Source organism: Bubalus kerabau, chromosome 1 (genome assembly GCF_029407905.1).
Source record: "Bubalus kerabau isolate K-KA32 ecotype Philippines breed swamp buffalo chromosome 1, PCC_UOA_SB_1v2, whole genome shotgun sequence".
NCBI classification, from domain to species: Eukaryota; Metazoa; Chordata; class Mammalia; order Artiodactyla; family Bovidae; genus Bubalus; species Bubalus kerabau.
Genome location: NC_073624.1, coordinates 99,702,088 through 99,720,421, shown reverse-complemented (window position 1 = coordinate 99,720,421; position 18,334 = coordinate 99,702,088). Strand labels below are relative to the sequence as shown.

General features: G+C 34.0%; 1 protein-coding gene across 6 annotated transcripts in view; it reads right to left on the bottom strand.

Moving 5' to 3' along the window:
- The window catches only part of EEA1 (early endosome antigen 1), a 220,321-nt gene that overhangs the window by 61,652 nt on the left and 140,335 nt on the right, over window positions 1-18,334 (bottom strand). For 5 of the 6 annotated variants that reach the window (XM_055585696.1, XM_055585703.1, XM_055585675.1 and 2 more), the window contains 7 exons: window positions 14,325-14,379; window positions 14,168-14,233; window positions 12,428-12,467; window positions 11,429-11,542; window positions 10,675-10,796; window positions 9,118-9,273; window positions 2,931-3,047 (listed from right to left, as the gene is read on the bottom strand). In XM_055585696.1, coding sequence (XP_055441671.1) covers window positions 2,931-3,047; window positions 9,118-9,273; window positions 10,675-10,796; window positions 11,429-11,542; window positions 12,428-12,467; window positions 14,168-14,233; window positions 14,325-14,379 — 670 coding nt within the window. Of the gene's footprint in view, window positions 1-2,930; window positions 3,048-9,117; window positions 9,274-10,674; window positions 10,797-11,428; window positions 11,543-12,427; window positions 12,468-14,167; window positions 14,234-14,324; window positions 14,380-14,827; window positions 15,072-18,334 lie in introns of all 6 variants that reach the window. The other variant, XM_055585712.1, reaches the window with a different exon arrangement.

Here is an 18,334-nt window from a genome sequence, read left to right as displayed (position 1 = left end):
AAACACACTTCAAATATATCACAACAGATTAAATGTAAAAGCAGATATGAGAATCCATCTGTCCTGTTATTTAATTAAGCTGTTAAAGCAAAGCTAACAAATTCACAATACTTTTGAACAAAAAAATTTAATAACTCCCCATTCCTCTGCCATCAAAAAGTAGAGACATGAGGGAAATAAATTAATACCAATACCTGCCCTACCTCCAAAACTATTATCTGTTGCTCATCTTTAAAGAAACAAGGTGGAAACTATTAACATTACAGAATACAGACTAAGAACAAAGACGGAGGTCTCACAGTTACTGACTTCAAAACTTATTGAAAAATATAGTAGTCAAAACAATGTGGTACTGACATAAAGAAAGATATATAGACCAAAAGAATAAAAATAAAGAGCCCAGAAATAAATATTCACATACATGGTCAAACAATTTTCAACAAGCATGCCAAGACCATTCAGTAAGGGAAGGATACTCACTCCTTTCAATAAATGGTGTTAGGAAAACTGGATTTTCACATGCAAAAGAATAAAACTGGACCCTTACCTTTAAAAAAATAATTCAAAATAGATCAAAGACCTAAACTTAAGTTAAAACTATAAAACTATTAGAAGAAAACAGGTGAAAAGCTTCAAGACAATGAGTTTAGCAATGACTTCTTGGATATGAAACCAAAAGCTCAGCAATGAAAGTGAAAATAGATAAACTAGATTATATAAAATTTAAAACTTCTGTGTATCAAATGTGTGATATCATAAAACAGTCCTTTGGCCTTGGTCCCCGTTTCTGGATCCAGACTCCTCAACCTCAGGAATTCCCTATGATATAAGAGCAAGAAAGGTATCCTTTGTTAGTCATAAGAAGCCCCTTACAACCACCTCTGAGTTTGTATTAATGAGATTTTTTAGAAATCCCAAAGGATGGGGGTTGGTTGGCAGGGGAACCAACCTTCAAGAAAGAGTTGGAACTTTCAGTTCCACCCTGACCTCCAGGGAGGGAAGAGGGGCAAAAGGCTGAATTAATCACTAATGGTCAAAGTTTCCATCAATCACACCCATGTAGGGAAAGAAAGGGTTTTGAGACATTCCAAGTTGGTGAACACATGGAGAGCACCCAAAGAGAGCATGGAAGCTTCAAACACTTTCTCACATATCTTGCCCTACCCATTTCTTCCCTACCCACTTAAGTTATAGTCATTTATAATAAGCCAATACTCTAGTAAGTAGCTCAGTAAGTACCATGGTAGCTCAGCTGGTAAAGAATCCACCTGCAATTCAGGAGACCCTGGCTCAATTTCTGGGTTAGGAAGATTCCCTGGAGAAGGGATAGGCTATCCACTTTGGTATTCATGGGCTTCCCTGGTGGCTCAGATGGTAAAGAATCCGCATGCAACACATGAGACCTGGGTTCAATCCCTGGGTTTGGAAGACCCCCTGGAGGAGGGCGTGGCAACCCACTTCAGTCTTCTTGCCTAGAGAATCCCCATGGACAGAGGAGCCTAGCAGCCTCCAGGCCATGGGATTGCAAAGAGTCAGACAAGACTGAGTGACTAAGCACAGCACTAGTAAGTAAAATGTAAAAACTTTTCCCAAGTTTTAGGAGCTACTCTAGCAAATTAGTTGAACAGGAGGCTGAGAATTGGGAACCTCCCATTTACAGCCAGTTGGTGAGAAGTACAAGTAACAAGCTGGACTTTAATTGGTATCTGAACTGGGATGTGTTGGGGAGGGAGGTTCAGGGGTGCTCAGGCACAGTTCTGCAGGACTTCACCCTTACTTAATCTGTAGAATGTGATGCTAGCTCCAGGCAAATAGAATGGTAGGACACACAGCTGGTGTTACAGAACTGTTGAAATATGGACCATCTAAACGTCTGATGTCAGAAGTGAAGCTGTATGTAGTACAGTACTGGGAGTACAGGAGACAAACAGGAGTGTTTTTTCCTTTATAAAAAGACAGAACCAACAGAGTGAAAAGGCAACCTAAAGAATGAGAAAATATTTGCAAATCATGTATCTGATTAAAGGGTTAACATCAAAAACATAAAAAGAACTCTTACAACTCAACATCAAGAACATGAACAACCCAATTAAAATCATACAGCCAAGAAGCATATGAAAAGATGCTCAAGCATCCTAATCATTAGGGAAATGCAAATCAATCATGATGAATATCACCTTAATACTCTGTCAGATGGCTACTATTAAAAAAAAAAACACACACAGAGATAATAAACAGAAAATAACAAATGCTGGCAAGGATGTGAAGAAACTGTTTAATCCTTGTGCACTGTTGATGGGAATTTAAAAGGATACAGCCACTATGGCAAAAAGTATGATGATTTCTTCAAAAAATTGAAAACAGAATTACTAGTAAGATCCAGCAATTCCACTTCTGGGTATCTACCCAAAAGAACTGAAAGCAGGATCTCAAATAGATATTTGTATACCCATGTTCAAAACAGCACTATCCAGAAAAGAAAGAGCACAAAGAAGGAAGCAACAGATGGACAATATGATATATACATACAATGTAATATAACCTCAAGAAGGTAGGAAATTCTGACACATGTTATAACATGAATGAACCTCGAGAACAATATCCTACGTGAAATAAGCCAAGCACAAAAAGACAAATACTGTATGATCTCACTCATATGAGTTATTTAGAATAGTAAATTCATAGATATAGAAAGCAGAAGGGGTTTGGGGCAGGAGATTCAGTAAATGGAGAGTTGTTTAATAATAACTGAGTTTAGTTTTACAAGATGAAAAAAGTTGGTTGCATAACAATGTGAATGTAAACAACACTAAAAATTAACACAAAATAAGCCATACTGTACTGTGCCAATATATAAACAACATACACAAGATTAAAACTTAAAATTTATAAAATCAATTCACCATTATGCATAGCTTTTAAATTCTCACCTGATTTTTTTGTGTTAATTCATTAACTGAACTTTTAAGTTTTTGTAGTTCCTGCACATACACAGCAACTTCCTGGGGGCCTTTGGCAAGTTCACTCCTCAGCTGGCTTATTACGGCCTAGAAAGGAAAAAAAATTGAGAAAACTAAAATAAAAAGGGAAACGGAAGTATTCAAAGGTTTTAAGATTACATAGATTTTTGTTGTCATTAAACTTTAATAACTCTTAGAAATTTCAACTTGATTCTTTTTATTTTACTACCCCTACTGATTCCCCACGTCTTTTCTGGGCTGAAAATTAGTTTTCAAAATGTATCCCAAACTTTACAACTTCATTATTTAATAATACATGAAATGAAAAGTTGGCATCCTATTTTATGCGTCTGAAACAGCAAAATGCAAACTTGAACTTACTGGCTTTAAATTCTATAATTTAATCCTTCTGAATTTAAAAAAGATATGCAAGTTATACCTACATTTTCTCTCAACTTCTATAGCACATTTCAAAATCATGTTAAATGCAAACAACCAACACAGAATTACCTTTGAAGGTGACTAATCATTTTTTTACTTTTACTGTAATAGAAAAGTATTTGGCCAAACAGCTATCAAACAGGAGTTACATATAGTTTCATTAACCTAGATCTACGATCATGGATAATAGCTGGGCAATTTGCTTTAATGTGTTTAACATTTTTTAAGTGAAAATTAATGTCTATTATTAAAACAATGGCTTAATCATTTAATAAGGTAAGAGAAAGATAACCAAAGAACCTGGAAATACAAACTTATTATATATGAAAGCTTCAACCACTAGAGAGCAGGCGACTTGGTTTCCTGAAAGTGATGTTAATAAGAGACCTCTGTATTTCTAATATTGCTTATCAGGTTTACTTTGTACATTCTTAATGTTACAATTATCTTCATTGTCTATATTCTTCATTAGTAAATAAATTTTATATATGAATACAATAAATTTCCTTTTTCTAAATAACCACATCAGCATTACCTATACTGTATATTACAAATGAGTACTTTCAAGGAAAAAAATCTAAGAAAGCCACTAATTAATGCCAGGTGATCTTCTGCTCTAGAATTTGAGGCATATTTTTGTTGTTGTTTCAAGGATTCTCACTGTAATAAGATCAAATCCACTGTAAATGGGTGAAGGTATAAAGTTTTAGAAACAAAACTAGTAAACAAGGTAACCTAACTGAACAATCAAACATTTGGGCTTATTTTAATAACCACAAACAACTGAAAACAGTGTTTTGAGTGTTTTCCAAACTGGTTTGAGGTCAACAAAAAGAGATTTCAAAAATATTTTTGGTAATGGCAACATGTCTGAGATAAGTTCATGGCCTGACCTTTTAAGGAAAACATGTATATAAAACATATTTCAAAAAAGGAAATGTTTAAATATTTATGTATTTTCAACTGTGTTCAACTTAAAGTGTATCTTAATGCCCTATCTTAAACGGACTGTGTAACCTTGAAATGTATTAGGAGTTTACTTCAACTTGCTATGGCTAACAACTTTGAATCTTAGATTTATTCTCTATTAACTCCTTGGAAGAAAAGTTGCGACAACTTAGACAGAATATTAAAAAGCAGAGACATTACTTTGCCAACAAAGGTCCATCTAGTCAAGGCTATAGTTTTTCCAGTGGTCATGTATGGATGTGAGTTGGACTATAAAGAAGGCTTAGCACCGAAGAATTGATGCTTTTGAACTGTGGTGTTGGAGAAGACTCTTGAGAATCCCTTGGACTGCAAGGAGATCCAACCAGTCCATCCTAAAGGAGATCAGTCCTGGGTATTCATTGGAAGGACTGATTGAAGCCGAAATGCCAATACTTTGGCTACCTGATGCGAAGAGTTGACTCATTGGAAAAGACTCTGATGCTGGGAAAGATTGAGGGCAGGAGGAGAAGGGGACGACAGAGGATGAGATGGCTGGATGGCATCCCCGACTCAATGGACATGAGTTTGGGTGAACCCCGGGAGTTGGTGATGGACAGGGAGGCCTGGCGTGCTGCAATTCATGGGGTTGCAAAGAGTTGGACACGACTGAGCGACTGAACTGAACTGAACAACATTATGGATGTTAATTAATATAACAGGAACAATCCAGCTACTTTAAATTACTATGCTTTAATCATTTATCACAAGAAAAATTATATTTAAATCTCTATCTTATCAAAGGAATTACTAGAGTTTTTCAAACATAACAAGTATGTACTAAAATGCAAATTTTGAGTATATTTCATTAAAATACCATGAATCCACATTAAAGATTATAAGATTAACCATGTATAACATATATCCAGTATCTATTCTGCTGAATTCCAACATGCAAAAGAAACAAAGAAAATGTGAAGCAAATGTATCCAAAATTATTTGTTATATCTTATAATGTATCTGTTGTACACTAAATATGTATTTTTTTTTACTTGAATTTTTAAAAATATAAAAGCAAGCACTTAAAACTTTTTAGTTTACTCAAGGGAAAAAAAGATGCAAGAAAAATATACACCTAAAGATAAATTTTAGTTACGGGGAAGAGGAGAAAGAGGAATGAATTACAGGAAGCTTTCCCTCTCTACTGTACACTGAGTCATTTTAACTTTTTACAATCATCATGTATTATAGCTCTATTTTTAAAAAATTAAGATTGAAGAAAGACAAAATTTCTAAGGAAATACACTCACTATTGAGATACCACTTTAGGTGAAATTCAAAAGGAAGGTTCTGCAAGCCACAGATAGTCCTCACTAGTTAACAAGACAAGCTCATCTGTGCCCAGAAGGCTTCAGCACTTGCTCTCCTTCCTCCTGGGAATGCTGTTCCCAGGTCTTCACTCTTCTTGCTTACTTCATTCTCCCATGTATCCTCTTTGAGGATACCTTTCCCTGATCATCCTACCTAAAACTGATCCACATTATTGCCAGCCCCACTACTGCCCATATCCTGCTTTGTTTTTCTTCGTAGCACTCAGGATTAGCTGACGTCCTACTGCGAGCTGGTTTATTTCACACTGTTCGGCTTCCAAAAGGAATATAGGCTTTATGACAGCAGGCACTGTATCTTATTCACTGTTCTATTCCCCACATGTATACTAGCTGCTTTCACTCAGGCATTCAAAAAATACTCACTAAAGAGAGGAATGATTCTCCTAGAAGTTAACAGATACTTGCAAAGTATCTCCGCACATGGAAACAGATATATAAGACCCTATAAAATAATGTGCATTTCAGAATTTCAAATTACAAAATAATTAAGGAAAGATATTTCAAACTTCCTGCTAGTGCTTTAGGATTATAATTATTGTCCTAATGGCCAAATACTTTTAGTAAATAATCATTTTAAAGATGGTTAAAATTTGGCTTGATTAATAAAACAAAAAGGAGCATATATTTGAAGTTTGAGATTGTCTTAAAACACAAAATTGCTATATGGTGCTAGAAGGTACTATATTAAAAACAGTACTAATATTAAAAGCCTTCCAAAAAGACATTACCTCAAATTTAAGCATCTCCATTAGAAAGCAGAAAAAATAAAATAAAATGATGGATGAAACATGGAAAACAAAACTGACAAAAGTACACATTGAACATACAATAAAAAGTACAAACACACTTCTAAATCTAATCTCTTACACTAGCAAATCTTTAAAAGATATTTAAATGCTCTCTTTAATAACCCTGAATGAATGTAGTATTTATTCCATCTCTTTATAACCTTTTTAGTTTTAAAAATTGGGATTCAAATGAAGATATTTGGAATATAAATAAAATTCGTCAAAAATCATTTCCATTAAAGACAAACCAAGTATAAGTTAGTTTTACAGCTCTGACATTTTTCAATAATGCAGATTTATAGGAATAATACTTTTATTAACCTTAATTTCTGATGTAAAGAAAAGTTAATTATTTAAAAATACTTTTAAATGCTTTAGAATGAGTTATTTTTCCATATGCTTTTAAAAACAGATTTTTAAAATGACAAGGAATTCATAGGTTATATTTTTAATGAAAGGAATGGAACATACTTAACAATGTATATCAGATTATGTATCTTGAACCTTAACTAGAAATACGAAACAAATCACTGCATTTTTAGCTTCTTTAATTCTTTTTACTGTTTTATTTCTGACGTCAATGTTTAGGTTCAGAAAAGCAGTAATACATAAAATATTTTTTTCTTTTAGTTCTTTAGCTTATATAATTCACTAACACACATAACTGAGAATAAATAAAACTGAATTTTAATAAAATACACACCATATACTAAGGAGTAAGTAGAAGCTAAAAATACAGTAAAAAACAAATGAGATGGAATATTTAGACAGTCACTTTTTCAATGGAAATGGTATGGGACACAACTCAAAAGTATTTTAAGTTATACTCAATACAAATATACAATATGTCAAAATGCAAAAAGTAATAACAGTAAGTATTAGGTTATGATTAATAACACAAATTTACTTCTAACACAATCACCAGACCACCGAAAATGGAAAACGACATGATACAGAAAGACCTGAGCTTCAAGACAGATTTGAGTTCTTTACATTAGGTGCATGAACTTGAACAAGTTATTTAATCTCACTGAAGCCCAGATTCCTTAAATATAAAATAAACTTAATACTTACAGGGTTAAAAGAAATTTCTAACCTAGCATTTGAATGGGATTTTTTTCCCATGAAACTTCTTTGATTCAGCCTCTCCTAGATTACACATTAGGAGATTCTTATTGGCTTTGATAAGTTCATGAACTCCCTAAAATTTTTTCAAAATTTGTGGGACTTTTATTACTGGGCTACAAAGATCATGTTTGGGAAATCTGCACCTGAAGTTCATCAACTTAAAAGTCTGAAATGTTAACCATTACAAAGGCTCACATGCCTATGTGTGTTGTACCATAAACCTTCACCAATCCTCCAATGATAAGACATAGGAGAAAGTGATAAAAGGAAGATACGGATTATCTATAATATTTGTACTCCATAATTCATTAATAATTATGAATAGTGGCTTTTAGATAATCAGCTGAAAAAATCTGAGATGCAAGTTGAAATGTCACTATAACTTAACTTTTTAGACCAAAAACATGAAAAACACAGGGATTGGGGGCAGGAGGAGAAGGGGACGACAGAGGATGAGATGGCTGGATGGCATCACTGACTCGATGGACGTGAGTCTGAGTGAACTCCGGGAGTTGGTGATGGACAGGGAGGCCTGGCGTGCTGCGATTCATGGGGTCGCAAAGAGTCGGACACGACTGAGCGACTGATCTGATCTGATATCAAACAAGGGAGCTTAAGAACTATACACAGTAGTAGTTATAATAAAAATACCTATGATACAGTAAGAAAGACAAATGCTAGCATTTTTAAGCAAATATATTTACTACATATCCTAGAACTTGTCATATGCTGACAATTATATAAGGGACTGACAGATAAAAGTCATGTAATAAATAGAAGAGCTGAGAATGTTTATCCTAAAAGAGAAGAAAATTCAGAGTAAATATGAACAGTCATCAAATATTTCATGTGGAAAAGAACAATTTATTCTGGGTCTGGAACAAGTACATGTAAATTATAGGGAAACAAATGCCAACTCAATGGAATGGCTGACTTAGGAAGAAATATACAACCCCTACAACACATAGCAAGAGTTGCAGATCACTTATCAGAGACCTATGAAGGGAATTCCTGGATGGAGGGTTAGACTACAAGATTTTTAAGACTTCCTTCAACCACATAACTGAATAATTGATAAATAAAAACCAAGTCTAATAGATAATAAGTCTTAAATATTTTTTCTAAGCAACATAAGTAATACAAATGAAGAAAACAAAATCGTACTTCCTTTACCCCTACCAAATTGAAATAAATTACTACTTATTAATCTGGAGCAAATTTAAATATAATTTCTCTACAGTATACATTATTTATTAAACAGAGTAATGCTCCTTTATGCAAACATTCTTCTCTAAGTGTCCAACTTCATAAAGCAAAGATAAAATATTATCAGCCCATATTGACTATATACAGATATTATTGAGACCAGATGAAAGAAAGGCAAGTAGTGTTTGAGTCACTCAGAAAAATGCTGGCTTCACTCAACAATGCACATTAAATAAGTTAACATCAGTCTTATTTAAGTGCACTAAACTTCATTACCTCTGAGTTAGTATATTCTGTTTGTAACTTTTTGCACTCATCTTTGAGTTTTTCAGATTCTCTCTCACGTTCCAAGGTCATGTTATCCATTAGTGTTTGAACTTGGACCAGTTCTTTCTTTAATACAGCAACATCTTCTATTCCAGGTCTCTGAAGCTGTGAAGCAACATATTTTAATTAAAAAACAAAAAAAAAAACAGTGAAACTATTTAGTGAACACACATTTTTAAATAACACATATTTTTTAAATAGTTTTACTAAGAAATAAAAAAAATCTTTTAACATCAATTACTAGATTCCAAACATCAAACACAGATGTTCTCCCCCAACAATCTTTATCCTTTTTTCATAGAGCCAAATAAGAGCTTTCTCTCATATTTAACAGTATTACCACTCAAGGTACAAAATAGCAAATACACAATTATCCTTAGTGCTTTAACTGCTTTCCTTTCCTTCACAAACTACACCCACTTATAATAACAATCTCTTGTTAATGCTAAATCCCTTCATTTTTTTATCCTATGAAACTGGTAATAAAATGAAGGAGCAGATATAAGCATAGAGAAGGCAATGGCACCCCACTCCGGTACTCGTGCTTGGAGAATCACATGGACAGAGGAGCCTGGTGGGCTGCAGTCCATGGGGTCGCTGGGGGTCGCACACAACTAAGCAACTTCACTTTCACTTTTCACTTTCATGCATTGGAGAAAAAAATGGCAACCCACTACAGTGTTCTTGCCTGGAGGGTCCCAGGGACAGGGGAGCCTGGTGGGCTGCCGTCTATGGGGTCGCACAGAGTCGGACACGACTGAAGCGACTTAGCAGCAGCAGCAGCAGGGTTTGTTGCAGATTGAATCTAACTGATTTACACATTCATATGTTTACTGAGTGGTAAATAAAGGACAGAAAGGAAGCAAGGACAGATCCAAGATAGTTAAGCCTGGGGAGAGGGTTAAAAACATATGGTATTAATGACAGAAATATGATGACTTGATGTTATACTTGTTGAATTTGAAATGAAAGCTGGAAATGCAATTAGGAGTGCCCTTGTTGTTGTTGTTGTTTAGTCACGAAGTTGTGTTCAACTCTTTATGACCCCATGGGCAGCAGCCCACCAGGTTTCCCTGTCCTTCACTATTTCCCAGAGTTTGCTCAGATTCATATTCAGTGAGTCAGTAATGCCATTTAACCATCTCACCCTCTGCTGCCCTCTTCTCCTTTTAGAAGTGTCCTAGATGGATTTATAAAACTAAAGTTCAAGGTAAGATCAGAGATGCAGATATGGAAACTACCAAAAACGACAGGTGACATTAAAACAAAAACAATAAAAATGTTCATGCCATAAATAATGTATCATAAAATTCCATTCTTATTTTAAAAATCATATATAGTGTACACATACACACACACACACATATATGTAGGTAGTAAAACTACAGGGAATTTTTATTTCCTCCATTCTATTCAAACTATACTTTTAAAAATGTTTCATCAGCATATGTATTTCATTTATCAATTTCAAATAAGGTACATTCTAATAAATGGTTCCTGAATTACCAGTTCAGTCTTTAGATCTTGAATCACAGCTGCTTCTTTGTTTAATTCTTCTGTTAGATGTGTCACTTGCTGTTCAGCAGCTTCTCTAAGACTCCTTTCTTCATCATATTTTGACTTTATATCTAATTAAGAAGTTACATAAATGACATGACATTAACTCTAGAGAAGATAAGTTATACATTCTTGTATATCCAGTGCCTATCTAAATACTACTCTAATTCAAATTCACATTCCTTTGATGTACACAATAAAATTATACTTCTGATGATATTCAGTGATAAATTTAAATGATCAAATGTCTTTGTCTACATAAAATCTACTTGATTACTAAATTAGCATTTTAATGTATACTCAATCACATAATATTGTTACCTAAATTTCACCTAAAAGCATGTATGTAGCTGAAAAAATTACATTCAATTGCTAGCATGACCAATTAAATCTATACCATATTATTTAACCTCTTCAAAATGTTACTTGTCAATCTTTAACCATACCTCAAAAGAAACCATCTTCTCTAAAATTCAAGAAGAATTTTACAGGGAAAATCAGTTCTTCAAAGGGAGGAGGTAGGAGAACAAATAAAATAACTTACACAGCAACTCTGTTATCATTAATGCCAGCAATCACCACGATAGTTTATAACAAATGCTTTATCACACTAATAAGATACACTGTTTATCTATAGAATATACAATGGCAAAAAGGTAATGAGACTGATTTATTGGATAAAAATAATTCTGATTTAATTTACCTGCAATTTCAGTAGCAAGTTGGGCTGCTTTCTGTTCAAACAAATCTTTCATTTGTTTAATATTAAAATTTTCTGTTTGGGCTTCTTCTAATTGTTGTTCCAAAGACTGTAGTTCTACAGAAAAATAGTTATTCAAATACAATGTGAATTACATTTCCTAAACTGTTATTACTTATAATCATTGTAGGAGTTAAAAACAATCAACATGATCTACAAGTCAATTACAAGCAGAATATCTTCACATTTTAAGAATTAATCAGATCTCAAAAAAAAATAAAAGAATTAATCATAGCCAACACATTTAAGGCCCAAATCAAAGTTTACAAACACGTAAAGCAAATGAAAGAAATATTTAGCAATCATACCTAAAATATTTATAAATATTTGTTTAAAGATTATTCTAATTTCATCTTTTTCTGTATCTGTCAACTGACCAAAAAAGAATATATTTTGTGCCTCTGATGAAATGTTTTGAAATTAGAAATGTTTTAAGAATAATCAAGGTCTTAAATAAAATAATCAATTAAAATATGCAGTCAATTCTTACTACTTCATTCTCATAAAGAAACTTCAAAGAGACACTAAATACAACAGCTAATCTCAAAATATAATTGTTATTATTCATTGAGCATTCCTCCAGTTAAAGTCCATTACAAAGATGCTAATCTCATTTTTTAATTTCAAGAGGAAACAAAGTACATCAATGTTTAATATAGATCTAAATTTTCATTAACCACCGTATTAATGTAATATTTTGAAAGTGGGTAACTTCAGAATATAATGAACTATATAATAAGATTAAGATTTCAATAACTGATTAAATTATAAAGTTCACAGGTAATAAACACTCTCAACCTAGAATGACTGATAACTTCACTGTTTCAGTGCCATGAAGTAAAACCATAAAACAAAATCCATGTAGCAGGCATCAGAGGAAAACAAAGAAGTAAAAAAGGGATAAGAAAGAAGAAAAATGAAAAAATAAAAGCTTTAAGTTACCTGCTGATGAATCAGCCACTAATCCATCAGATTTGGACTCCTCAATGAAAACAAAAAATATAAACAAATGTATTAAAAGGAAAAGACTATATTGTTACAATTGTCAATGTGAAAAACAATCTCTGAAATAGATTCTGTCACGTAAGTGGCAAGATTTCGATGAAAATCAAATCTTGGCCTGCTCACATACTTCTAGATCTCTAAGATACCACTAGGCTGTCTGGCATAATGATTTAACTGTAGCTCACTGCCTCTAAGAATTTGTTAACATAGTAAATTTTCATGAACTTTGCCAAGATGGCATCTTAAATTCCATAAATTCAGTAATAACATAAGTTAATATAATGGAATGGGTTGCCATGCCCTCCTACTGGGATTTACCAACCCATGTCTGTCTCCTGCTGCGGCAGTTAGGTTCTTTACCACTGGTGCCATTTGGGAAGTCCCTATTTTAAAGTTAAAATAGTCATCTCAAATGTAGTAAACAACTTCCTGTGTTTTCAAGTACAGAAAATAATATTAATACAGCACATGTTTGATTGTTAATGGCATCTACCTAAAACATGAGTAAGTGAACTATAAGTATTTTAGATTACTAAAACCCTCTTTAATGCATCCTCAATTATAGAAGCTGAGTAGTAATAAGACTGGTATCTTGTTATCCATTTATTTTTCTGTTCTAGTCCAAATGACAACTTTTGGGAAAAAGATAAAAAGGCAAAGACAACTGGGAGTCATGTGCTAAGATGTCATGTGCTATCTTAATGTGCTAAGTGTGCAGAGGGATCACTAATTATTTTATAAAAGTATTAAAGCTATTGTTAAAGGATGTCATTTTTATTCACAGAAATGAAAACTATATATATATTTGGTAAAAGTCATCATTCTATGATTTTTTATGTATGTTCATATAAAAGTCAAAATAACTTTACTATAAAAATCATAATTTGTTAAAGCTTTTTTTAGAAAATACATTAAAGAACATTATATACAATGAATCTGAGATATCAAATGAAATCACTCAAAATAACCACTTTGGATACTACAGTGATTTTCTTGTTCTTTTCTGTATAATTTTTATGAAGTTAAAGTTGTATGGTAGGTATGCATCTGTGTACAAAGACACAATATTTGTTTTTTAAAATCTAACATGAATACAACAGTTTTCCCATGCTTTCAAATAATCACCACTAATATAAACTATAAGCAGTTAATAATAGTTCTTTCCCTATTAATAGACATTTTAGTGATTTCCAATTTGTCACAAACACAAGTGCTTTGAAGTGCTTCATGATTGTTTGAACCTACATTTTTTAACCACTTACGTATATTGTCAGAAAATAAGAATAATGTGGCCTGGTATAAAAAAAAAAATCCATAGGTAAATGATCCTTTTGGCCGCACTGTAGCATGTGGGATCTTAGTTCCCTGACCACAAATTTAACCTGCACCCTCTGCAGTGGAACTGCAGAGTTTTTAATCACTTGAGGGAAGTCCCAGAGGTAAATGATTCTTAATGGAGCACTTTTAAGGAGTTATATCTGAGCTTTCCATATATTGGTTATATTGGTTTATACTCATTAGAATTTCAAAGGATACATATGTAGGCTAACAAGCACAGAGAAACAATTAGGAAGCTATTCATATCATGCCACTTGTTTACAAAAAAGCATTATACTTAATTTAAAGCAATGACAATGAACAACTAATAACACACTTTGAGTATTTAAAAGCAATTACTTGTTGCTGTAGCCCTTGAAATTTTTCTAATTCTTTCTTTAATTCTTCTGAGTACCATTTTTCTTCCTAAGGAAAGAAAAGGTTTTAATCAGAAAATTTTAAAAGGTTTTATTTATCTGACACTGAAAATAAACAAGTATAATCATTTTTATTTTACCTTAAGTGAAGCCTGTAGGTCTTGGACCTCTTGTCTGAGTAGTGTTATATCATCTCTAAACATAAATTGGAAAAAAGGAATTAATGGTTAATTTGCTTTAACAATCATGGCTAGTGAATATATATTAATATTCTAGTTTTCCCAATTCTTAAAAAAATTCTATAGATTTGATATATAGTGGCATATATACAGTCCTTGGGAAAATAATTTTATTCCTAAGCATACTGTCTATCAGTGGAAGAACACTTTTATCATGGAAACAATAAAACTGACTGTCAAGTACTGAGACAAAAGCAAAAGGTCTCCCGTTCATTTACCAGCAACAAGCATCAACAGCTTCCCACTGCAGTTAGTATAGAATCTAAAGCCATTAACAAGGACTATAAAAATCTGCACAGTCTAATCCCTACCTTACCACTCGCACCCTTATTCACTTAGCTGTAGCAAAGCTGGCTCCTTGCTGTTTCCTGAGTCTGAAATGCTCTTTCCTGTCAAAACCTCACCTTCTGTTCCCCTCATCTAATAGTCTGACCAACAATGGTTGAGCAGACAACTCGAAGCCCTTATGCAGAAGACATTCCATGAGAAAACACATTTGCAATTATTCTTCTAGATATGAAGAACATATCTTATCCTCTTGGATTGTAAACAGCAGAAAAAGGGACTCTCCTTGCTCCATGCCACTCCAATGATTGCCACGGTAGAAGACTGAAATGAGCTGATTGGGAATACTCATGTGCACTGATTCTAGTACAAAAGGAAAAGAACAGGATCAGCTCTAACGATGCAGAAGACCAAGTCCACATCAGCACAAGCATATCAGAAAGGAAAACATAATGGGACATACTGTAGGAAAATTATTCTCTAGGATGGGAGTGAAGACAGAGTAAAGAAACAAAGTCAGCTTCATCTGTGAAACACGGTTACCAGTAGAAAAGGAACCTCTACCTTTCAAAGCCATTCATACATAAAGAATGCATCATTCAACAGAACTTGTCTATGCCAGACTCTCAAGTCATTCTGTTTAATGGGGGAAGAAAACACATACAGAGTAACAGGCCATTAGTTCTACAATAGAAACGAAAACAGAAGCATAAAGATAGTGATCACTTCTACCTAGAAGCACTTCATGATGGAGATAAACTTTAAGGTGTCATCTTTAATCTCTGAATACAAAAGTAAAACTAGATAATATATTCCTGCTTTTTTGTCTCTTAAAATTTGCCTTTTATGACACTTCCATTAGTTTTCATTTCTCTGTTGCATGTGTGTGTCCCCATCCTTCCCTCTCTCCCCCCATGTGGTCCTGTGAACTCATCCGATGCGGAGAAACCACAGGCTAACTGGAGAAACCTTGGTCTTAACATGTGTATGAAAATGTGCGTATAGGTTTTAAGTTTTCCCTACTCTTTATTAATATTCCAACTCCATGTATAAAACAAAACAATGAAGAGACAGATTAATAACAATATGTAGGAATGGCTCATATTAAATTGAATGAAATTGCAAGGAAGATAATTTTAATTCAACTTCTAATTGGATGCACTAAGTTACTCCAATTAATCTCTCAAAAAGTGCCACTTAATAAATTTTTGAAAGTAATTTGTCTAGCAAAAAAAAATCTTCTGAAACATTTAACAGATTGAACAGTCTAGAATATTGACAAAAGAAAATTAGGAAGCATCTATCAAAATTTTAAAGGAAAACTTTATCCAGAAATCCCATTTCTGGAAATATATCTTCCAGATATATTTAAACACATGCAAACAATATGTCCACAAAGACATATACCACCACAACATTTCTATGTACAAAATACTGGAAATAGCCTGAATGCTTGTCAACAGGAAAATGGTAAAATTCCATGCAGTCATTAAAAAGAGTAAGATAACTATCTTCAATGATCAGAAACAATCCATAGATACAGACAGAAACAAAAGGTATACGACAATGTAGAACTGCTCTTTTATGTAATTATATACATTTATACATTTCTTTATATGTACACAGATATAAGCATATTGTATATATGCAGAGACTATCTTTCTGTACTATTCTAAACAAAAAAGATCTTAATGACCCAGATAACCATGATGGTGTGATCACTCACCTAGAGCCAGATACCCTGGAGTATGAAGTAAAGTGGGCTTTAGGAAGCATAACTATAAACAAAACTAGTGGAGGTGATGGAATTCCAGCTGAGCTATTTCAAATCCTAAAGGATGATCCTGTTAAAGCACTGTACTCAATATGCCAGCAAATCTGGAAAACTCAACAGTGGCCATAGGACTGGAAAAGGTCAGTTATCATCCCAATAGAAAAGAAGGGCAATGCCAAAGATTATTCAAACTATCAGACAATTGCGCTCATTTCACATGCTAGCAAAGTAATGCTCAAAATTCTCCAAGCTAGGCTTCAAAAGCATGTGAACCAAGAACTTCCAGATGTACAAGCTAGATTCAGATAAGGCAGAGGAACCAGAGTTTATATTGCCAACATTCATTGGATCACGAGAAAGCAAGAGAATTCCAGAAAAACATCGGCCTCATTGACAATGCTAAAGCCTTTGTGCAAATCACAATAAACTGGAAAATTCTTAAGGAGATGGGAATACCAGACCACCTTACCTGCCTGCTGAGAAACCTGTATGCAGGTCATGAAGCAACAGTTAGAACCAGACATGGGAAAAGGGACTGGTTCAAAACTGGGAAAGAGTATGTCAAGGTTGTACACTGTCACCCTGCTTACTTGACTTATATGCAGAGTACATCATGTGAAATGCCAGGCAGGATGAATCACAAGCTGGAATCAAGACTGCCAGGAGAAACATCAACAACCTCAGATATGCAGATGATACCACCCTAATGGCAGAAAGCGAAGAGAAACTAAAGAGCCTCTTAATGAGGGCAAAAGAGGAGAGTGAAAAGGATGGCTTAAAACTGAACATTCAAAAAACAAAGATCATGGTATCTGGTCCCATCACTTTATGACAAATAGATGGGGAAAAAGTGGAAACACTGACACATTTTATTTTCGTGGGCTCCAAATCACTGTGGACAGTAACTGCAGCCACGAAATTAAAAGACACTTGCTCCTTGGAAGCAAAACTATGACAAACCTAGACAGCATATTTAAAAAGCAGAGACATCACTTTGCCAACAAAGGTCCGTGTAGATAAAGCTATGGTTTTTCCAGTAGTTACGTACAGATATGAGAGTTGGACCATAAAGAGGGCTGAGAGCTGAATAATTGATGCTTTCTAATCATAGTGCTGGAGATGACTCTCGAGAGTCCCTTGGACTGCAAGGAGATCCAACCAGTCAATTCTAAAGAAATCAAACCTGAATATTCATTAGCAGGACTGATGCTGAAGCTCCAATACTTTGGCCACCTGATGCAAAGAGCCAACTCACTGGAAAAGACCCTGATGCTAGGAAAGATTGGGGGCAGGAGGACTGAAGGCAGAGGATGAGATGGTTAGATAGCATCACCAACTCAACAGACATGAGAATCCGGGAGATAGTGAAGGATAGGGATGGGGGAGCCTGGTGGGCTGCCGTCTACGGAGTCGCACAGAGTCAGACATGACTGATGCGACTTAGCAGCAGCAGGAAAGCCTAGAGTGCTGCAGTCCATGTACTAGCAAAGTCAGGACACAACTTAGCAACAAATCAGCAACAGAATAAAATCAAGCTTTCTTCCTTAGTGGGAATTTAAGACAAAAGTTCTCACCAAAAGAAGAAAAGCAAAGTTAACTGTTGAATCCTATTCTACGTAATTATATTTTCGTTTAATTGTTAAAATAGTCAGGTAAAATTGCTAAGAGGCAGAATGTGTTTTGTTTGCTGTTATGTTGGTGAATACAAAAGACAAATTTTTAAAGAAAGCGTATCATTCTTTAATAAGCAGAATATGCTAAATATACTCTAACCTTTTAAAAAATCACAATCTTTATTAAAAATATAACCTCTGAAACATGCTACAGACGTTGGTATAGCTGGTTATTGATC